Source organism: Vombatus ursinus, unplaced genomic scaffold (genome assembly GCF_900497805.2).
Source record: "Vombatus ursinus unplaced genomic scaffold, bare-nosed wombat genome assembly UNPS02014826.1, whole genome shotgun sequence".
In the NCBI taxonomy this organism is placed as follows: Eukaryota; Metazoa; Chordata; class Mammalia; order Diprotodontia; family Vombatidae; genus Vombatus; species Vombatus ursinus.
This window is the reverse complement of record NW_020954604.1, coordinates 10,464,193-10,485,961: the sequence shown is the minus strand read 5'-3', so window position 1 is coordinate 10,485,961 and position 21,769 is coordinate 10,464,193. Positions and strand designations below refer to the sequence as shown.

General features: G+C 46.8%; 1 protein-coding gene across 1 annotated transcript in view; it reads left to right on the top strand.

Annotated features, from left to right (window-relative positions):
• VEGFA (vascular endothelial growth factor A) overlaps positions 1-18,003 on the top strand; it is a gene marked incomplete at its 5' end in the record, with an annotated part of 21,433 nt that extends 3,430 nt beyond the window's left edge. Inside the window, 7 exons of the mRNA XM_027838361.1 lie at positions 1,409-1,460; positions 5,819-6,015; positions 7,461-7,537; positions 8,104-8,136; positions 11,485-11,556; positions 13,479-13,610; positions 15,945-18,003. Coding sequence (XP_027694162.1) covers positions 1,409-1,460; positions 5,819-6,015; positions 7,461-7,537; positions 8,104-8,136; positions 11,485-11,556; positions 13,479-13,610; positions 15,945-15,966 — 585 coding nt within the window. The remainder of the gene's footprint in view (positions 1-1,408; positions 1,461-5,818; positions 6,016-7,460; positions 7,538-8,103; positions 8,137-11,484; positions 11,557-13,478; positions 13,611-15,944) is intronic.
• Positions 18,004-21,769: the final 3,766 nt, after the last annotated feature.

The following is a 21,769-nucleotide window of genomic DNA, read 5'->3' as shown; positions in this document are numbered from 1 at the left end:
GTGTGTGTGTGTGTGTGTGTGTGTGTGTGTGTGTGTGTGTGTGTGTGTGTGTTTGGGGATTTTATACTGGAGGAAAAACCTAGTGAACAGAGAGGACTGGGGTGTAGAACTCTCTGGGCTGGAGGAAACCCCACCTGCTGCTCAGCTGGCCCCAAAGGGTCTCAAGGTCCTTGAGGGGAGATAATAAGGAGAAGCCTGGCACCCCTTCCCTGATCTCCTGATATGGGGGTTGGGCCTGAAAGGGGGCATCCATTTTGTCAGTGTCCTGGCTCTTGTCTGTTGACCTTCACAGTCAGTGGGGAGGGGCTGACTGCCAGGAGTTGGGGGTGGGGGAGACTCAGTGTCCAGAGTGTTCTGTAAGATAAGCAGCCTTCTTGGGGCTGGTTAGTATCAGGGTTCAATAGGATCTGGAGGAGCTGGAGAGAGGAGTAACAGGTATACATAAATGGTAGAACCTGGGAACCCCCAATTCCATGGGAAAGAAGAGACCAGGAAATAGGGAAGGGTTTGGGAGAGAACTTAGAAATAAAGACTGATTTGGACTTAGGGGGTGGAATGGGAAATGACAATTTGGAAGGTATAGGCCCTGTAGCCTTATTACTAAGCTTTCCTCTTTAGTTTAGTATGGCTTTTCCCCCTCTTTTCTTCAGACTAAGCAACCCCTTACCATTTTCCCCTGAGGGTCAGATTGAGCATTTTTTGTGGGGGCGGGGGAAGAGAAGATTTGATTGTCGAGGGTGTCTCAGTGGTCTTCCATTTCCTTTTCCTCCTGCCTGACACCACCTTACCCCTGGCATTTGTCATGTCAACTAGATAAGGTCACCCGTGCTGTTTTTCTTTCCAGATCCTTTCCTTCCTGCCCAGTCTCAATCATGTTTTTTCCCTCTTTAATTCTAGTCAGTGCCTTTGTACTAGCATGTATATATCGAGGAGGGGTAGGTTGGAGGATTGATTAGGTGAAGTGATTAGGGTTTTTTGAGGGTGATAGATAGGAGTGAGGAAAAGAGTGCAATAGGAGAACTGAGGAGGGGGCTGGAGAAAGACCTGGAGACTCTGGACAGAATCTCTTCCCTCCGTGCCTACCTAGGTAGTTAGCTTTTCCTAGTTTTATCTCTGGGAGGGGCTCCATGATTCTTTCCTCTGATGCTATGCTGTGGCTGGGAGAGGTCCATTGCAACACACCTTTCCCTGATGCAGGACCTCAAATATGTTCGTGAGGGTAAGGGTTATGACCAATGCAGCTGAGACACTGGGTTCTATAACTCTGGGTTGTATGGGGACATCAAGGGATGGGTTAAAGAAAAGTAGAGTGGGGGGTCTGGGTCTGGCTTAGCCTGTGTAAACCCTCCATTATGAGCCCCTGTCCTGTTACCCCATGCCCCTGTCTCACTCTCTGCTTTGTTTACAGTGGTCACAGGCAGCACCCACCCCAGAAGAAGGAGAACGGAAACCTACCGAGGGTGAGTCTGCTCATACCATGTCCCCTAACCACTTTCACTTCTGGGGTGGGCCCTAGATGGGGAAGGGGCAGAGGAGGGAACCCTGACTCCTTCAGCTCCTGCCTCTTACTCTGTGGTCCAGGTCCCTCCTGGGGATGAAGCAGAGGGAAAGAGAGTAGAATTGGTGGGGAGGGGGGCGGAGAGAGGGGGGCACCATGACATTTATTTAAGCTGCTAGTTTTCTATGAGTTCCATTTTATTTCTTGGCTGGGCAAAACCTTCCCAGACACAGGTAGGAAATGGACCTTTTAGCCTTTCACCCTCTAGAAATTTGAATTTTTAGAGAAGACAGTAGCCAGGCAGGGGTCCCAAGCTGAGAGTGATTTATCCAGTCCCAGAGTCCCCCATGCAGGGAGAGGGTTGAGAGCTCTTTTTTTTTGTCCTCTCCTACCTACCCTCCCCCCCCAAAAAGGAATAGAGATGTTATTAGGGTAAACTTCCTTTTAGTGCCAGCAGAGGGCTGTAGCTATGAAGCTGACTCACCACCCCCTTTCTCGTCCTAAACCCTGCCTGTCTTTTGTCTGATAGGGGCCCCATTCCCTGGGTACTCTTCCTACAACCGTTGAACTCCTACTCTGCTGTCCTTTGGCATTTTAGTGGCAGACATCCTCTTCACTTTCACCCATCACTGCATCTCTGTGTCAAGACACAGGGTATGGTTAGGATTGTGCTTTTCTAAAGGACCATATCAGTCTGTTCTCTCATTCTCCTTGAGAACGGAATCCCTGATTAGCTGCACTTGCTCCCATTATCCTGTCCCTTGCCTTCTTCATCAGCTGGAGAATAGTTCTCTTGCCTCTGTCCCACTCACAACCATATTGGATTCCCTTAGGGATTCACTCTTCTCCCCTTCCTTCAACCCCCCCCCTTCCCCACTGCTCCCCCAGCTTTTCCCAGTGGTCTTCGTGGCTTGGGAGAAGCAAGACAAATGGTCTTTGTTTGCTGGAGAAAAGGTTGTCTGCGATAAATAAGGAAAACCCGGAACATTTGAGGCTGGTGAGCATGTGTGCTTGTGTGAGTGTGGATATATTCACATTTGTGTGTGTGCTTGAGTGTGAAGGAGGTTTTTATTTGGAGACAGTGGCAGGAGGGGGTTGGGATGGGTCTAAGGGGAGTTTTCTGACCAGTTCTAGGATGACAGACTTCTTCCTTCTCTGCCTTGGAGAGCCTAGAATTCCTTTTCCCTTGGGTGGGGTACCCACTTGTAACAGTCTATGATCTCCCCAGCTTGTAGGCCAACCCTTTTTTGTACCACTCCCTGGTTTTTGGAGAGGAGCATTGCAGGGTGGGGGTATGTCAAACCTGACAGAGATCTAGCTACCTCTTTCCTCTTCCCACCCCCCCAAACCAATTAGAACAAGGGTCAGAAACTTACAAGATCGATTATCTTTCTCAGTGCTTGATTTTAAAAAATTATGTCCTTTAAAAACATTTGTTTTCCTAGACATCCATCAGGGATGCAGAGAACATTCCTGCACAGAGAGGGCTGACAGCTAACCTGTGGATTGTTAGGAGCTGGTGCTTGGGTAAGAACCCAGGTCTTCCTGAGTTCCAGCTAATTGTTCCCATCCACCTTCCCTGCCAACCCTTTTCGTCCCTCTATCCAGTATGAACTTGGCAGGATAAAGTAGAGGAACGGTCTACTATCTCCTCCTGGCCCCAGTTATATTTTAAATAGATATGTATATATTATGAGGCAATTTAGCATTGCATATGGAAAACAGAGGGAACTTGAGTCAGTAAGTGCTGAGTTCATGTACTGCCTATGCCACATACTGGCTCTGTGACCTTCCTCAAGTCACTTAAACTCAGCTCCTCAAGCAGCTCTTAGGAGTAAAAGTGGGGACAGCTAGGTGTTGAAGTGGATAGAGCACCGGCCTGAACTCAGGAGGGCCTGAGTTCAAATCCAGCCTCGGGTACTCACTCGCTCACACATATGGAGTCTGTTGGAAAGCCAGAATTAGAATATAGGCCTCCTGATTCCAAGTCGTGGGTTCTGTACATTGCACTATTATGATTGGGCAGGGCAGGTAGAGGTCCTGGGGTAAGAGACTGGAACCATGTGGAGTTGACTAGTTGGATCATAGATTTCGAACTAGAAAGGACTTCAGGGGACATCTAGCCCCCCTCATTTCCCATATTAAGAGTCTGAGGCCCAGAGAAGTTAAGTGAATTCCAATGCTTAGCTCAGTGTCTGGCACAGAGCAGACGCTTAATAAGTACTGATTGATTGATTATTGATTGAATTGCCCAAGGTCATAATAAGAAGCATAGCTGAGATTTGAACCTAGGGCTCTGAATCCAGCCCTTCTGTCACTAGATCGTGGTGCCACTTTTATTGAATTGTCCCTCCCTGGGTTCTGTTTATACTTTTTCCTTGAGTGTGCTTTACCGCCTTGTCCCCTTAACCCCACACCCCAGGCTCTCTGCCCCGTTACCTAGCCCAGGGAACCTTTGTTGCCCCTTGTCACCTGTTCAGTTCCTCCAGAAATGCTTAGCAGCGGGAGAGCAGCACAGCTTTTTTTTTTTTTTTTCCATGATGCAAGCAGTTTGCTCTTATCAGGCAGGGTTATTGGTCTCTCACCTGACATGTTTTGCCATGCTCGGTGGCCGCTGACACTTAGGGCTGCCTAGCTGAGGCCTCCCTGTTTTTTTCCTTCTTTTCTCCTTCTCTCCAGGAAGGTGGGTCTCCCAGGCACATGCTTGGGGTGTGGAAGGCCAGCTTCTTGCCCTGTGGCCCTGCTCCCCAGAGCCCTCCCTACCCTCTGGCATAGCTTCTCCCCTTGTGTTGGGAAAGTCTTGGGAAACCCTAGAGGTCCACAACAGGGGTGAGAGTGGAAGGCCTAGGCATGTGAAGATTGGCTTTTCCTTCTCTATTTCAGGCTGATCATATGAAACAGTCCTCTCTCCCTATTTCATCTCGACACCCTCCCCACCCTGTCACCTTCCCTAGCACATATCTCTTTCCTCTGCTAGGGACCCAGACTAGGGAAGGGAAGCAGCTGTACAGGGTCAGAATGAAGCTGAGTTTTATAAGGATTAACTCTTAATAGAGAGAGACTTTGCCCCCCAGGAGGAAGGGAGGGGTGGGGGCAGTACTGAAATATGTGGGACTCCTAAGACTCTTCCTCAGAGAAGACCGTTGTCCCTTCTCTCTCCCCTCGCCCGTGCTTCTTCATCTACATCTCACTTCCAGACTTTCTGCTTCAGCTTTCTCCAGCCTATTAGGTGTGGCAGAAGGCGTCTCAGGAATTAGCACCTTGCTGGGGTTGGCCAGAAGGATGAAGGGTAGACTCCAGGCCAGAGTTCTGAAAGGAGTTAGGATTGGGGGGGTGAGGGAGGGTGCTTAAGAAATGGACTTTAGTACTGGGAAATTCCTTGGAGATCCTTGAGTCCTTTTTAATAGATGAGAAAACTGAGGTTTTGAGAGGTAACATGACCGGGGATCATGGAACTTAAGGGATTTCTCAGGAATTCTGAACTTTTTTTGTCATGGACTCCTTAGGCAGTCTATTGATGCCTATAGACTTCTTTCTTAGGATGTTTTTAAAAGCATAAAATAAAATGCATAGGATTACAAAGGAAACCAATTATATTAAACTACATTCATCAAAATAAATTAAAAAGAACCCCAACAATCACCAAGTTCATGGATTCTTAGTGACCCAGTGGATAGAACATTAGGCCTGTAGTCAGGAAGACCTGAGTTCACCTTTGACCTCAGATACTTAGTAGCTGTGTGACTCTGGGCAAGTCACTTAACCTGTTTGCTTCATTTTTCTCATCTGGGGATAATAGTACCTCCCTTGCAGGATTGTTGTGAGGATCAAATGAGATGATATTAATAAAGTGCTTGGCACAGTGCCTGGCACAAAGTAGGTATTATATAAGTGTTATTATTATTATTACTTCTGTTCTAGCCCTGCTTCTTCATTTTACCAATGAGGAAACTAAAGCCTAGAGAGAGGAAGAGTCTTGCCCAATGTCACATAGCTAATATTTGTGGCAGAGGCAGGATTTGAAAACAAATCTTTTGACTTCAGATTCAGTATTCTTTCCATAGGGCAGCTAGGTGGTACAATGGATAGCTGGGCTTGGAGCCAGGAAGACTCCTCTTCCTGAGTTCAAATCTGGCCTTAGGCACTTACTAGCTGTGTGACCCTGGACAAGTCACTTCAACCTGTTTATCTCAGTTTCCTCATCTGTAAAATGTGATGGAGAAGGAAATGGCAAACCACTCCAGTCGGAAGCAGGTGGATGGTTCTCTGGCTCTTTCAGTTTACCCCTTCATTCAAACTCATGAGTCGCCTCTCCTCTAGTGGTGAAGTTTCTGGATGTCTATCAACGCAGCTATTGCCGGGCCATCGAGACCCTGGTGGACATCTTCCAAGAATACCCCGATGAGGTGGAGTTTATTTTCAAGCCCTCTTGTGTACCTCTGATGAGGTGTGCTGGCTGTTGCAACGACGAGGGGCTGGAGTGTGTCCCCTACGAGGTGCACAACGTCACCATGCAGGTGAGGAAAGCTGTCTTGGGTGGTTACCTGCAGGAGAAAAGCTTTCTCTCCAGGGTAAAGGAGTTCAGACATTTATTTTAAATGTAACTTTTTTTTAATTTTTAAGTCTTTATTACAGTTTAAACATCTTTTAAGGGAGATTTTTTAGCAGCAAGAAAGTTTGAGATTTGAGATGTCTTTTTCAGGAGAACAGGATACACAATTGTCCTTGTGTCCTGTTTTCCTGAGGTGCAGCTGGTTGAATGGGGGGACTCCTGCTTGGAGGCAGGGGTATGGACAAGATGACCTATCTGGGACCCAGGCAGGCTGGAAAGAGAATGCTCCTCTTTAAAGGAACAGAAGCCTTCCTTTGGGGACATCCCTCTACCTGTTTTCCTGTCATAGTTGAAGCCCTGGCCCTGACCCTTGACCCAATTCTACCTCTTCCTCTGTCCTGGCCCCTTGCTACTTGTTTCCGGAGGCATTCAGGGGCAGAAGGCACAGTGTCTGTCCCTTTTCTCCCCACCCCCTTCTTCTCAGAGGCATGTCCCTGCTGTTCTTGGGACTGCGCAGCAGCTGTAGGACAGCTCTGGCTGGCCAGGACCAGGAGTCTCACCAGGAATGTGGGGTTTGGGGAGTTTAAAAAGTTAGTTCTATCATTCAGTCTCTTCCCTAGAAAACCCTTACTTCTTCCCAGAACTCCCTCTTTTCTGTGTCATCATGGTACAAAACCCCAGTCCAAGTCCTTGGCCTTGCCCCTGTCCCTTCCCTCCTCTCCTTCCCCTTCCTGTTTGACTCCTCCTTTTAGCCCTGAAGGTTCTGCCCTTGGTACTGCTTCCCAGTCCTGCATCTAGTCCTAGGGGAGCTGGCCGCATTGCCCTCTGAGGCACAGACTTTAAGAGACCAGGCATTTAATCCCTTGGTTCTCAGGTCCTTGAAAACATTGAACTCTTGTCTTCCTATTCCTCCCTGCTATGCCCATTTCTTTTCCTGACAACCTAGAAATGAGTGTCTGGTAAGGAATTTGTTCTTCCTTAGGCCAGTGTTTTTGGGGGAAATGAAGTTATTCCCTCAAATGGGGCATGAGCAGGGTGAAAAGAAAAACCAGATTTTTAAAATTTTATGGGTACCAGGAGTTGGGTTGTGGGCATGGTGTCTGAGCGGGGGGCTAAGGGAGGGGCTGGAAATGGTGCCAACTCAGGACCCAAATTCCCAGCTCGGCCAACCCGAAGCAGCCACATCAGCTCCCCGAGGTTATTGGGGTTGGGAGGTAGGGGAAGAGGGGGTGGGGCTCTGTGGCTTTGTCCTATTGACAGCCATTAAATCCCCTCCTCCCCCCTTTACCTCCTTGACTCCCTGGGGACTTATCCCTGGAGCCCGGGGTGTTGAGTGGCAAGAGACAGGGGGGTGTCGGGCAAGTGGCTGGCTGGGTCACTAACTACTGTGTTTTCCTCCTACCCTCCCAGATCATGAGGATTAAGCCTCACCAGGGCCAGCACATTGGGGAGATGAGCTTCTTACAGCACAGTAAATGTGAATGCAGGTAAGGGGAGATTCATGGATAAAGGAGCTTTTGGGGAAGAGAAGGGAAACCTCAGGATTGGGAGGAGGTCAGAGAGAGAAGGAGAGAGAAGGGGTGCCAGAGGGCAATGCTTTCAGTAGGTAGACATTAGGCAGAGAAGGCTAGAAGTCAGAGACACAGAAGGTGGAGTGGGTAGGGAGAAGATGGAGACATGGTTCTTAGAAGAGGCCTTTTCCATTAAGGGCCTCCTGGTGGAGTAGGGGATGCAGCATGTTACAGATCAAGGAAATGAATGGAGGGGCATATGTTTATGTATGTGCTCATTTGCCTTCTCCAGTAGAATGTCAATTCCTTGAGGTCAGGGGCTGTTTTTCTTTGTCTTCCCAGTGCCCAAGCTGATGGAGAGGTTGAATAGAAGGCAGGAATGTGGAAGGGGAGGATGGTTTGAGTAAGGATGGGAAGAGGAAAAGGAGTACAGGTTCTTGGGTGCTACCCTGGTATTGAGGGGGGAGGGAGAATGTTCAAGGTGGGAGGAAGCCAGTTCTCTTACCTTTCCCCCTCTGTTCTTGTCATTTTTTCATTTTTAGACCAAAGAAAGATGTCAAAGGAAAGCAAGAGAAGTAAGTGGATGTAACTTTTGATGATTTTTTTTTTTCCTTCTCGGCCGGTTGTCTTGCTGGGTTTTGGTTTTTTTTTTTTTGACTCTGTCCCTTCAATTGGTCTGTTATTCAGGGTCATTATTCAGGGTTGCTCAGACCCCACTAAATCCAGGCCTAAGTGTGTAGAACTGATCAGTGGGCCCAGGAAGGTTTGGAGGTGGAGTGGAAGGTGCCCTCTTTCTTGTGTGGTCTAGTTGGTTCCCTTTCTGCATTGCCAGGTGGAGAACCCACCGGGTTCCTTCCAGGATTAATTAGGTTCTGAAATTTGGCTGCAGGGTTACTGGGAAATCCTGGCCCAAAGCATTTACCTGCTGGGAAGAGCTGTTAGCTCCTGGGCCTGGGCTCCATCTTCTATATGGCCTTGTTTGATGTTGGTGTAGTATCCTGATACCCTATTTGCTCAGTAGTCTGACCCTCAGGTGGGTTGTCAACCCCTAGAACACAGACAATACCCTGCCACAGGGTGGGGATGCAGGCAGGGGGTTGGAGCTGTCAGGGAAACAGGTGGAAGTGGGGGTGTGTGGTATATTTCCATTTACTATCTTGTGACTCAGTTTTGGAGGCTGTACTTGGAGGGGAAACAGGTTCCCCTGTGGTTTCTACCTTGCTACTGCCCTTGGACAGTTTTGGGGTCAAAATAAGAATGTGACACTCTTCTGGATTAGAAGGTAGATTTGCTAGCTTGGGTTAATAGATTTCAATATTTGGCCTGATGAGGTTCCTCAGTTTTCAGGGGCTCTGTAATCTGGGAATGGGGTACTGTTAAGGGTAGAGGGCTGACTCTAAAGGCGCAGTAGGACTAGACAGAAATTGACGAATGTAAGGGAGTGGTTAGTAGGCCGCTGAATGGAAGCTAAACCCCTGAAGTCTGGGTCAGGCTGCTGAGAGCCTAAAGAAGATGGAGATGGAGGCTGAGAGACAACATATTTTTCTACCTTTTCTCTGTGCCTACTCTTACCCATTGCCCTAGGGGCAGTTAGTCTTACAGATGGACAAGACTCAATCTCCTTTTCTCTCCCCTCCAAGGCCATCATGGTCTCTTAGTGCAATTTAAGTGGTGATGGGACAGGGAGGCTAGTGTGTTGGAAGTGCCCTGTGGAGAGACTGTGTGGGTGAATGAGCCTGGTTTTCTAGGACTCCCCCTTCCCTCCTCCCCACCTCTACTGCTTATTATTACTCCCTGTGCATTCTCCCCAGGAGAATAAAGGAGGCCCCCCTTCCCCTCTCCTCTCCTTTTTCCCTTCTTTTTGGCAAAACTCCTTGGGGTGTATCCACCTCCTTCAACTGTGGGACAGTTAGAGAATGATGGTTTCCTTTTGGTGGGGGTGCATCGGGCCACAGCCCACCACTTCTCCCCCTTTCTCATTCCCTATGAGTCCCAGCCCATATCCCCCACCTCAGCCTGTTCCCAGGATATCAACCTTGCCTGCAGCTAGACAGGGGTAGCTTGGAAGAAAATTTTGTGAGAAGGCAGACAGGCTCTGACAGGGCCTGGGGAGGATACTCTGCCAAGTTACACCCCAGCCTCTCCCCTCCCATACCCCCTCTACTCCCCCCCTCCCACTCCCATCCACAAACCCGCTTTCCCCCAGGCTCTGGAGGATGGCCTCTTCCTGGGAGTGGACAGTTGCCACTGCCCAGCGTGGCCCTCCATTCCACGTGATGGGTCCCCACATGGTGTCTGTGTTCAACTCATTCTTCCTCAGGCACATATACCATACACCATGTTCACTCCTCAGTCAATGTCTTGGGCTCTTCGACCCATCCCCCTTTATGGTGATTCCTAATGTTGCTGAGTGGTAAGCCAGGAGTGTGAGTCAGGGCTGTTGGCCCAGCCCCCTCACAGTTCATATACTGTTCTACGTGGAAGTGGAGTTGGAGGGCGTCATTCCTCCTGGCCCCCCCAAACCCTATGCTGCTAGACACTTTCCCCCTTGTTGCCTTGCTTTCCTTAAGGGCATTTCTATCACCGCCTGGAATCCTGGAGCCTTTGCCCAACACTGGCCCCTTGCCGCCTCTCCACTTCCATGTTGCTGGGGCTGAAGGAAGCACCCTGATTTGGTAGAGGTGTGGTGTTTCCCCAGCACTCCTCTCAGGATGCCTGTCTCCAGAATAGTAATAATAATTACTTTCAAGGCTTGCAGTGTGTTTTCCTCCCAACACCCTTGTGAGAGAGAGGTGGTGACAAGTATTATCATCCCCATTATAAAGATGAGGAAACTGAATCTTGGTGAAGTGGCTAATCGGACTTGAATCTCCTGATTCTCAGTTCAGTGTGTTTTCTGCTAGACCATGTTACTCTATACCTCATGAGCCATGACTGGCACCATGGTAGTAATAATAATTATAATCATGTTGTTATGTAATTATTATATATTTATTATACTGTTTATTAATATTTAGATGGAAATGTATATACCACTTATTATAATAACATATTATGATATCATAATGATAAATATGATAATAACAAACCTCTGTCTCAGTTTCCTCCTCTGGAAAATGGGGATAATAATAGCACCTTCCAGGTTGTTGTGAAGATCAAATGAGATAATATTTGTAAAGCACTTTGCAAAATTTAAAGAGCTACATAAATGTTGGCTATTTTATTATTATTAACAGCAACAACAATAGTAGTAAAAAATTCCCATCTATGAGGCAGAGGCTCGTGGAGGCCCAGGAGATAGGTAGTTCAGGTATTATTATAATGCCATTTCACACATGAAGAAACTGAGATACAGAGGGTTAAGTGACTTGTCCAAGGATTGCAGAGTTAGTAAGTAGCAGAACTGGGATTTGAACCCAGGGCTAACCATTAAGGTCAATGCCGTTTCCACTCTCATCACATGTAGATAGAGTGGGGTGAGTTGCCAAAATACAGTAATGCCTTAGGAACAAATATGGCCCCTCTGCCTTCTGCCTGCAGCCCCGATGTCCTTGGATCTTATGCCCTTGGCAGACAGAGGTGGCGGCATGAATGGAGAGAGCTATGAGGGTGATGGGAAACTTATCACCTCTCTCCCTCTCCTCAAATTCAGCAAAATGATGAGAAAAGACTTTATTTATGGTACACACGCATGTATGGCTAAACTGCAGAGCCCTCTCCCCCAAAACCATCCTCCCTTTAGCCCTCTTTCTTCTCTTGTTCTCCCCTAGTCTAGGGAGAGAAGCCGTTGAGATGTTGGGCTTAGGAGGGGATGTGTATTTCCCCTCACTCCAACCCTTTCTGCCTCCTTCCCTCTCCTCCTGCCCCTCCTTGGCCCCCACCTGTTCTCTGTCTGTCTCTGTCTCTGTTTTTTTATTTTCCAGAAAATCAAATCGAGGAAAGGGGAAGGGGCAAAAGCGCAAGCGAAAGAAATCCCGGTATAAATCCTGGATCGTGTACGTTGGTGCCCAGCGCTATTTAACACCCCTTCCCCTTAACCCCCTCTCCCCATAATCATTCCCTCTATTTGTAGCACCCTGTGACACCCCTACCTATCTTTTCCCTCCCTGCCCCTCCCCAGTGTCTCTATTCTTTCCACTTGACTAATTGGCACCGATGGGGTCAAAGTGGTGGTGGCCGTCTGGCTAGGCCCTGGGTTCCTGAGGACTAGAGTGGGGGGCTATGGCTTGGCTGGGCACAGACTTTATCACCCACTGGGCACTGGTGGCGGGTCTCTGTTGGCATGGGCACTGGGAAGTGGTGCCTGCCTAATCTAGCTCTTGGCTTATGCATTGGTTTGGAAATCAAATGGGAGTCTTAGATAAAGATGGGTATGGGATCATTTGAAGAAAGTTTGGGGAAGGTGTATGTATACATAAGTGGATGACATTGCGACGATGTGGAAGGTGGAATGGGCTAGGACTGGGGGTGAAGAGAGATTCTGAGGAATATTGTGGTTGCCCTCTTTTCTCCTCCTATCCCATGGCAGGATGAGGGTGGAGAGGGTCTCCTTGCCAAAGCAGGAGAAGGTTCTCTGGTTCTAAGTTTTTCTAATTTGACATAGGCCACAGTCATTAACATGGACCCTATCTCCTTGAAGAATCTTTTCTCCTGTTGTATCTTTGAGGGAGCAATGAAACGTGTGCCTGGGCTAAAGGGTGTACCTTGGCTTCCTATACTCAGGAAAGAGAGAGGGAGCAGCAGTGGCTTGAGGTCCTGGACGCTCCTGGCCTCTTGGGATTGTACCTGGCTGGTTCTGGGGAGGGTACTGTGGCCTGCTTTCCACCTCTCTTCATGCTGCAGGTTGGGAAGAGGTCTACGGCCTGTATGACTCTGTGTCTTAGGGGTCATTGGAAAGGATGATACTTGCAGCATTGATTCCTTTTTGGGGGAGAAGTCAGCCCCTTTTGGGATCAGCTTCCTATGTTAAACAGTATCTGGGAAAATTGGTGGAAAGGGATTTTGCAAATGAGAGTCCCAAATTCTTTTGCTCCCCAATGGAGTTTCTTGGGTTAGACTTTCTGTCTTCCCAGGATCATAGGATTGTAGATTTAGAGCTGGAAAGGACGATCTTGTCAAACTTCTTCATTCTACGAAAGAGGGAAGAAACCAGTCCCAAAGAGATTAAAGTGATTTGCCCAGAGTCACACAGCTAGTAAGTGTCCAAGGCAGAATTTGAACCCAAGTCTTCCACAATATCTCTGTGGAGCTAGAGGCATTCTTGAATTTTCAGCTAGCTCCACCTCCCACTGTATCCCCACTCCCCGAAGTGGGCAGGATAGTGCCTAGTTGCAGGCTTTTCTCTGGTCTATAGCATTTTGACATGTTAAAGCAGGAAGGGACCTTAGAGGTCATCTAGTCCAACACCCTCATTCTGTAGAGGAGAAAACTGAGGCCTGGAGAGGCAGGTGACTTGCAGAAGTTCACACTAGTAGTGAGCTGCAAAACCGGGACTTGAACTCAGTTCTGACTCCAAGTCCTGCACTCTTTGTCCTATACCATGCCACGGGAGGAAACCCCGCCTCCATTTCTGGGAGTCCTGAGACCTGCCTTTGCTTAAGCATGCTGTGTCTTCTCTTCTTTTGCCCCATCAGACCAGCCTCTTCTTTCTGGACTCCTCTCCTATCTCCTCTCTGCCCAGTTCGGCTCCTCCATGCAGGCCTCTCCAAAGCTGCCTCTTTGCCTCTTTCTGCTGTAGCTCTCTGATATTGGGAATGGGGAGTGGGGTCGGTCATGGCATGACCGGGAGAGGGCACGGAAGGGAGGTGGGAGCCCATGATGGCGATGTGTTAGGGGGTGGGGGTATATTGCACGGGGATGTTTTTTTTCCCTCTGCTGAAGCTCTAGCTTAGATCTCTTTCCTTTTGCCTTTTTGCAGTCCCTGTGGGCCTTGCTCAGAGCGGAGAAAGCATTTGTTTGTACAAGATCCGCAGACGTGTAAATGCTCCTGCAAAAACACAGACTCGAGGTGCAAGGCGAGGCAGCTTGAGTTAAACGAACGAACTTGCAGGTTGGTTTCCCGAACAGAGAGAGACAGAGAGAGAGATTGAGAGAGAGAGAAAGAGAAAGAGAGAGAGAGAGAGAAAGAGAGAGAGATTGAGAGAGAGAGAGAGAGAGAGAGAGAAGGAGAGACAGACAGACACCCAGAGAAACAGACCGCTCGCTTGGCTTTTAGCTCCCTGCTCTATGACTGCTACTTTCTCCTGCTCTCAGGATCCCCCCCGCGGAGGGTGGAGTGACGGGGTTCTGCCCTGGCCGAGTGTCAGGAAACCTGCCCCTGTTGGCAGGGTGCGCAGATTGGCATGGCTCCATGTGGTGGTGTTGTCGTGGAGGGTAATGCCCTGTGATGTGCTGTGTTGTCTGGGACCAGGTGGTTGTTATTAATAATAATGTATGTTTGTGTTGCTTTGTTATTTCTCATTGTTCTCTACCAGCATTGTCTTATTGGACCCTCATAACACATCCCCACACCCCTGAGGTAGGCAGAGCAGATATTTTTCTCTTCTGTTTGACACATAAGGAAACTTGAGTCCCAGAGAACGGAAGAGAGCCAGGACTAGAACCCAGGTCTTCTTACTCCTTGTTTGCTGCTCTTTGTACCATACCATGATGTTATTGGGGCAAATTGGGTGGCTCCTATCTGCCTCTAATGCTGCAGCAAGTAGAGGTTCAGGGTGGGGGAGGTTAATGGAAACCCTAAGTTGCTTTCTTCCCCAACTTGGATTTTCCCATTTGTTCTTATTAATAAAGACCTAGATACAACATCTGCCTGGGCTGCCTTTTTTGCTCACTTACCTAGCATCCCTGGGATTGTGACTGCCCACGGGGCAGGCGTGCTGAGGACCAAGATCTTGAGATGTTGGTGTGGGGGATCCGTTTGCTCGATGGAGTGATCTGGAGCCCAGGGTGTATGTTGGGAGGAGGAGTAGGGGACAGCCGAGGCATATTCTAACCTGCCCTCCCTGGGATTCTAGGAATAGATGATGTCCTTGCAGATACAGCCCGGTAGAGAAGATGTATCTGTTTGCTTCTCCTAGTGGGACAAAGGTTTGATGTAGATAGAGGTGGGGAGGGATTATGTAGTTGGGAGCATCTGAGGCTACTGGACACCTGGATTAGACTGAGAAAGCAAATTAAGTCACCTCAGACTTCACAGGCTCAGCCTGTTCTGCCTGCTTCTACTCTCTGACCCTACCCCTCTAGCCTACTAGATGTGAGCTCAGCCTCACTAAATCAACTGCTTTGCAGGGATGTTGTGAGTGATGGATAGGCCTTTTTAGGGTCGGGAGGATGGAAGAGAAGACCTGGAGTTCTCTTCACTGGAAGCATTCTACAGAATTTCCTCCCTTTGCTGTTCCCCTTTTCTTGGGGGCAAGAGGATGCCTGGCATCAGTCTGCATATATTCTTCATAGAGGTGTTTGCCAGACATGCTTCACTAGCTCTGTTTTGATGTAGCCCACAGACTGAGGTAGAGGAAAAGGGGCACTCCCAGATAATGATTGACTCTTTTATGTTACCTGCCTTGCCAAAATTTAAGTGTTTTAGAGGCTGGTTCTTGTTTGGCTTTTGGGGACCATCCATATCTTCATCCTCACTTTTTACTCTTCAATATAAGCCCTTCTACTGCTGCCATTATGAAAAGGGCAGTATTCCCACTGCCAGACTTTTGCACAGTTCATATCTGATGCCCGGAATGCCCTCCCTACTCTGCTCCATTAAACTATGTATTGCCCTCAAAACTCTTAGCTCACACCCTTGAGTTGCCCTTTCCTGTTTGATTCCAACTAACCCTGATCACTCCTTTACTTTGTCTTGTTCAGCATTTATTACTAACAAATAATAATAGTAAAAGCTGACATTTTTATAGCACTTTAAGGTTTATAAGGTGCTTGACACATATAATTTAAATTAGTTGGTTCTCTGTTCGTTGGTACTTGCTGGTATGTCACTTTGTAAATGTGAGTCATGTCTGTTTCATCTCCACCAGAGTGGTAGCTCCTTGAGGTCAGGAACATTATATCTTCCTCATCAGAACAGGAGTGTCTTGGGAATGGGGACTGTCTCCCCCATCAAACTTGGGGCTCCCTGAGGGTAGCAATTGTCTCTCTTCAGACTTGGGGCTCCTTGAGGGCAAGAACTGTATTTCCCCCGTCAGCTGTGGGATGGGGCTCCCTGAGGTTAGAGACCTTGTCAAATTAGAAGCTCCCAAAAGTTTCAGACCACGTCTCCTCCCTCCATCTTTATTTGCCAGGTATAAGACCATGCATGGGAAAGTGGAGAGTAGAATGCTTGGACACAGTTAATACTGTCCATAACCCTTCTGGTCTTTGTCTGTCCTTGCAGATGTGACAAGCCAAGGCGGTGAGCCCCCTTCGGCATTTCCAGAGCCAGACCTCTCAGACCTGGAAAAGAAAGAATCAGAATAATTAAGAGAAACCACAAGCCACCACCACCGCCACCACCGTCACCAACACTGACAACCCAATGATGATGAAACTAACACTAATCCAAAAGAAACCTTAAATGAAGGATGAAGAGAGGCGCATAGCACTTTGAGTCCGGAAGGTGTGACTCCGGTAGAAGCATTCCCGGGCAAGAGACCGAGCAGGGGTCCCTCTTCCAGTTGGATTGCAATTCTGTTTTTCATGCTGCTAAATCATGGAGCCAGGAAGATTAGAGGGTTTTATTTCTGGGATTCCTATAGACACACCCACACGCGTACATGCATTCATATATATATACATATATAAAAATAAATATATATATTTTATATGTGCATATAAAATATATATATTCTTTTTTAATAATTAACATTGCTAACGTTATTGGTGTCTTCACTGGATGTATTTGACTGCTGTGGACTTGAGTGGGGAAAAAATACCCACACAGAATCCAGCTGGGGAAAGATGGAAGCAGTGATATTGGCATGGCCACCTTCTTTTGGGGGAGGCCAGAGCTATCTATCTGTGCCTTCCACTCTGTCCCTCCCTGGCCTGCCTTGTCCTGCTGGCCCCAGGAAGAATGACTGAATGAGAGGTCCGGCACCTGGAGGTTGAATTTGACGCCTGGCTCTGGGTTTTGAGGGCATGTTGACACATACCCAGCTGTGTCCCCCATATTTTACTCCTCTATTGGATTGCACCTTGGACCTGTCCCCTAGGTTGTTGTTGTTGTGTTTTTTGTTTTTTGTTTTTGGGTTTTTTTTTTGTCAAGGAGGGTGAGAGGGTTGGGAGATGGGAGACAGGAAAGAAGAAGCAGCATGGTTAGGAGGAATGGGGACCAGAGAACGCTACAGTGTTGGGGTGCTCTCCAAACCCCCCTGATGACAAGACATCTTATCCCCTGGGTCTAAATTGCCTGGGTGCCCTTCACAACACAGTGGAACATTTCTGGAGAGGGATATTACAATGATGCTGAGACAGGGGGTGGTGCGTTTTATGTGATAATACATCCCTCTCCCCCAATGCAATTCCCCTCCCCAAACCTTTTCCCAAGGAGAGAAGCTATCCCCCTCTGTCTTCCTCTTGCTCACTGAGGCGGGCTCTGGAAGGCAGAGATAAACCCTCAAGACTACTAAACCACTAGGAAGCTTCCCCCAGAGTATTTGAGTTGGCCTGTCTGATGGCAGGCAGGCACAAAGGGTGAAGGGTGAAGGGTGAATGGGTGGCTGGGTGGCTGTGGGTGTGGGAGTGCTTCCCTGACCCTGGACCCTGACCTTGCCTCCCACTCCACAGTGGGAAGAGACAGAGCAGGATCCATATGCCTGGTATGGAGGCAGAGAAAAGAAAAAAAGTGTTTTATATTACTTATTTAATATCCCTTTTTAATTAGAAATTAAAACAGTTAATTTAATTAAAAGAGTAGGGCTTTTCAGTATTCTCGGTTAATATTTAATTTCAACTATTTATAAATATACCTCTTTCTCTCTTTCTCTCTCACTCTTTCTCTTCTATTTTTATTTTTTTTTTGGGGGGGAATAAAGTTCATGTTTCCAGTATCTCCCCACCTCAACTGGAGTGGGGGGACCATTGGCGATGGTCAGTAGCATGCCCCAAACAGATATTTAATTTTTCTAACATTTGCCCCTCCCCATTTTCCCCGCTCCCCCCACACATTCCTGTTGAAATAAGGTTTCAATATACATCTACATACTATATATATATTTGGCTACTTGTGTTTGTGTATATATATATATATATATATGTTTATGTATATATGTGATTTGATGAAATAGACTTCGCCATTCTGTTTTTTTATATGTAAAAAAACAAAATAAGAAAAAAATAGAAAATTCTACATACTAAATTTCTCTCTTTTTTAATTTTAATATTTGTTATCATTTATTTATTGGTGCTACTGTTTATCCATAATAATTGTGGGGAAAAAAGATATTAACATCACATCTTTGTCTCTAGTGCAGTTTCTTGAGATATTCCGTAGTACATATTTATTTTTAAACGACGACAACAACAACAACAAATACAGCTATATCTTAAAAAAAAAGAAGCTTTTTGTATTAAAAAATTTAATTCTGATCTCAAAGTTCCTCCCGTTTCTACTTCTGGTTTCCATTTAATTCCCTTTACTTCCTTCCCTTATATCCCTTTATCTCCTGTTAGGAATCTGGGGTTTCTACTCTTGCCTTGGTGGGTAGGGAGTTGTGGAGGTCATGTGGCCTTAGTTGCTGGGAGGACCTCATTGTACCAGGCTCCAGGTAGAGGGCTTGAGTCACTGGGTCTCTGGCTGGAAGCCACTCTGGGCATAAAAGAATCTGGGGTTAACTAGTTTGAATGGGTGGAGCGGGAGATGTAGGGAGTGAAAGGGTAATTAATGTTTCTTCAATGGGATCTTGGAGAAAAACAGTTTAAGGGTTGGTTGATTTGCCTTCAGGGATCAAGTGGTGCATTGCTCTGCCAGTTGGTGAGAGGGAGAGGAGAAGGTTGAGTTGGAGTAGTCTTGAGCACTACTAGAGAGAGGGGAGAAAGAAGATAGGTCAATTCATGGATTTCCTCTGAGTTCTCCATTCCATTGGGCCAGGCTAGTGGGAGATGGGAGTGGAAGGGTTTGGTGGTGGATGTGGGTGGGGATGATCTATGGGACCTAATCAAGAAGTCAGTTTACTGGTCTTGGAGTCAGGAGGACCTGAGTTCAAATCTAGCCTCAGACACTTGAGACTTAATAGCTGTGTGACCTGGGCAAGTCACTTAATCCTGATTGCCTCACCAAAAAGAAAAAACAAAAACAAAAATAAAAGTCAGTTTAACATAGTTCTGGGCAGAGATGCTTCCCATTGAATCACTTGTTTGACCCATAGAATGAAGAAAGCGGACAGTTGGAATAGTTAGATTGGTTGGCGCTGTGACTTTCTCACCCATGCCCCAGCTTGTTGTGGCATAAACTCATTTGTGTTCTGTCCTCAGTGGGAATGCAGAATATTCTTGAGTGGCAATTTTGGGTGGTAGTGAATAGGGTTGTTAAGTACTCTTCCTACTCTTATCCCTGGCGTTGCTATTCTAGTTTCTTCCCTTCCCGCCACTTAACAGCTACCCTGGTCACCCTCTCTGTTTCCTCAATCCCTAAATGAGTCAGAAGATCTGGGTTTGAATCCTGGTTTTGTGACTCACAATTTGTGTAACCTTGGGCATGTTACCTTCCCTTTCTGGGCCTCAGTTTCCTCACCTGTCAAATGAAGGTTTTGGAGTAGGTGATCTCTAAGGGCCCCTCTAGTTCTAAATTCTATTCTTAATATTATGGAGTATCTTTTACATATCCAGGCCTATATTTGGGTGGGAAGGTGGGCAGGGGATACAAAAATAGAAGGCCAGTTCCTGCCTTCAGAAATCTAAATGGGATGTCAAAAACAGAAAGCAGAACAATTAAAGAACAATTAAGCAATTTGAATGCCTAGTAAACCAAAGTATTTGCTGAACAGCTACTGTATGTAGAGTACAGTGCTAGGCACTGGAGGAGACCCAAAGTTTAGATGAGACATAACACCTGACCTCGTGAAACTTATAGTCTAGTAAGGGGAGAAGATCAACACAATATGACATGATGAGTGCAATAGTGAAGTGCAAAATGAAGTATTTTGTGCCGTAGGAAACTTATTGACTGGGGTGATGATGGAAGACTTTCCCAAAGGGGTGGCATTTTCAATGGGCTTTAAGGGATGGGTAGAAATTAAGCAAAAAGAGGAATAAAGAGCATTCTAGATAGAAGGGACAGACTGGAAAAAGGTGCAGAGATGGGAGAGGGCAGTGTATGTTGTAGGGACAAAGAGGTCTCCAGCTTGGCTGGAGCACAGTACTTGTAAGGAAAGTGCTATTTTAAAGAGTAAGATGGTGGCAAACTCTGAAAGGACCATGAATGCTAGGCAAAGTAAATAGAATTTGGTAGGCAACAGGGAGCCACTGGAGATTTATTTTAGCAGAGGAATGACATGAAATCTGGTGGTGACACGCTAGTTAGATTGAAGGGAGGTGGAAAATGGAAAAATTAGAGGCAGGAAGACTCATTAGGAAGTCCAGGTGGATGGTAATGAGTGTAGTAAGGTGGTACCCACTTTATGCCAGGAACTGTGCTAGGTACAAAGATGAAAATGGCATTATCCCTGCCCTCAAAGAGCTGCTAGTCCAATCTACTGACTAAGTACAGTAAGAGTAGGTCGGAGTAGTCCAGGAAGACTTCTTGGAGGAGGTGGAACTTGAAGAATGTGCAGGTTGGGGTGGGGAAGAATATTTGGATGGAGGACAGAAATGGGAAGGACTTGCTGCGTTGAGGAGTGGTATTTGCAAAGTCCCAGACAAGAACGTTAACAATTTGCAAAGTAATATAGTCTAGACTAAATGCAAACAGACAAAAGAAGGGTATGATGGAGGTTGGAGAAGAAGAGCTAAATAAAGAGCTGAACCCCTGTTCTCATGAAAATAGCAGAGAATAGTTGGCCTTTGTAAAAATATGACTATGGGATCACAGGTCTTAGAGCTTGAAGGAGCTTCAAAAATCATTTGACCAACCCCTCATTGTACAGATGAGGAAACTGACGATCAAAAGTGAAATGCCTTGCTGATGGTCATGTAGTGACAGTCGGAATTTAAATGCAGGTCCTCTAACATGTTGTGATATATATATATTTTGTGTATGTTGTCTCCCTCTAGAGAATGTAAGCTCCCTGAGGACAGGCATGGTTTTGTTTTTTTGCCTTAGAGCTCATGGTGTACATATCCAGAGCTAGAAAGAACATTACAGATCATAGGACCCGATCCCTTATTTTACAGAGAAAAAAAGCAAACTGAGTGTTACAGAAGTTAACTCAAAGTTATTGTAATACAAGTATTTTGTAAATATTTTTTTTTTGGTTAGGCAATGGGGTTAAGTGACTTGCCCAGGGTCACACAGCTAGTGTTATGTGTCTGAGGCCAGATTTGAACCCGGGTCCTCCTGAATCCAGGGCCGGTGCCGTATCCACTATGCCACCTAGCTACCCCCGTATTTTGTAAATCTTAAAACACTACAACACCTCCCTCCCTTCCTCCCTCCCTTCCTCCCTCCCTCCTTCTCTCCCATGCTAACCTCTCTCTTCTCAGAACTATCATCATTGCACTGATTAGCACTTATTTTTTCTCTAAGAACATCCCAAGAATTAGTCTTTTTTTCCCCCTTAACTGTTTCTGGATGATAGAGACTTTCCTTCCTTCCTTCCTTCCTTCCTTCCTTCCTTCCTTCCTTCCTTCCTTCCTTCCTTCCTTCCTTCCTTCCTATTTCTCTCCTGTTTTTTCTATGCAGAGCTCCCTGTTCTTAGTAACATGGGAGGTACAGAAGTAAAGGACGTAGTTTTCTGTCCTCAAGTTGCAGACGCTCTAGTTGAGGAGATAGAATCACCCATGTGACACAATTAGGCATTCAGACCATTAGTCCCTATGACTTAGGATAGAAAAGAGAGGGATTCTTTTCCCTTGAGGACAGACAGCAAGATAAGCTTGATTCTGAAATGAGAGATAGAAGTTCGATATGAGGAAGAACTACCATAGAGGGACAGGTGTGAGGTATTAGGAATGGGAGGCCATTGGGATTTACTCTTGAGGTCCTTAAAGATAGAAGATTCTTTCATTTGCCTGGGTGGCTTTAGTAACGTGTTTCCCACACACAGGGGACTGAATACAATGGCT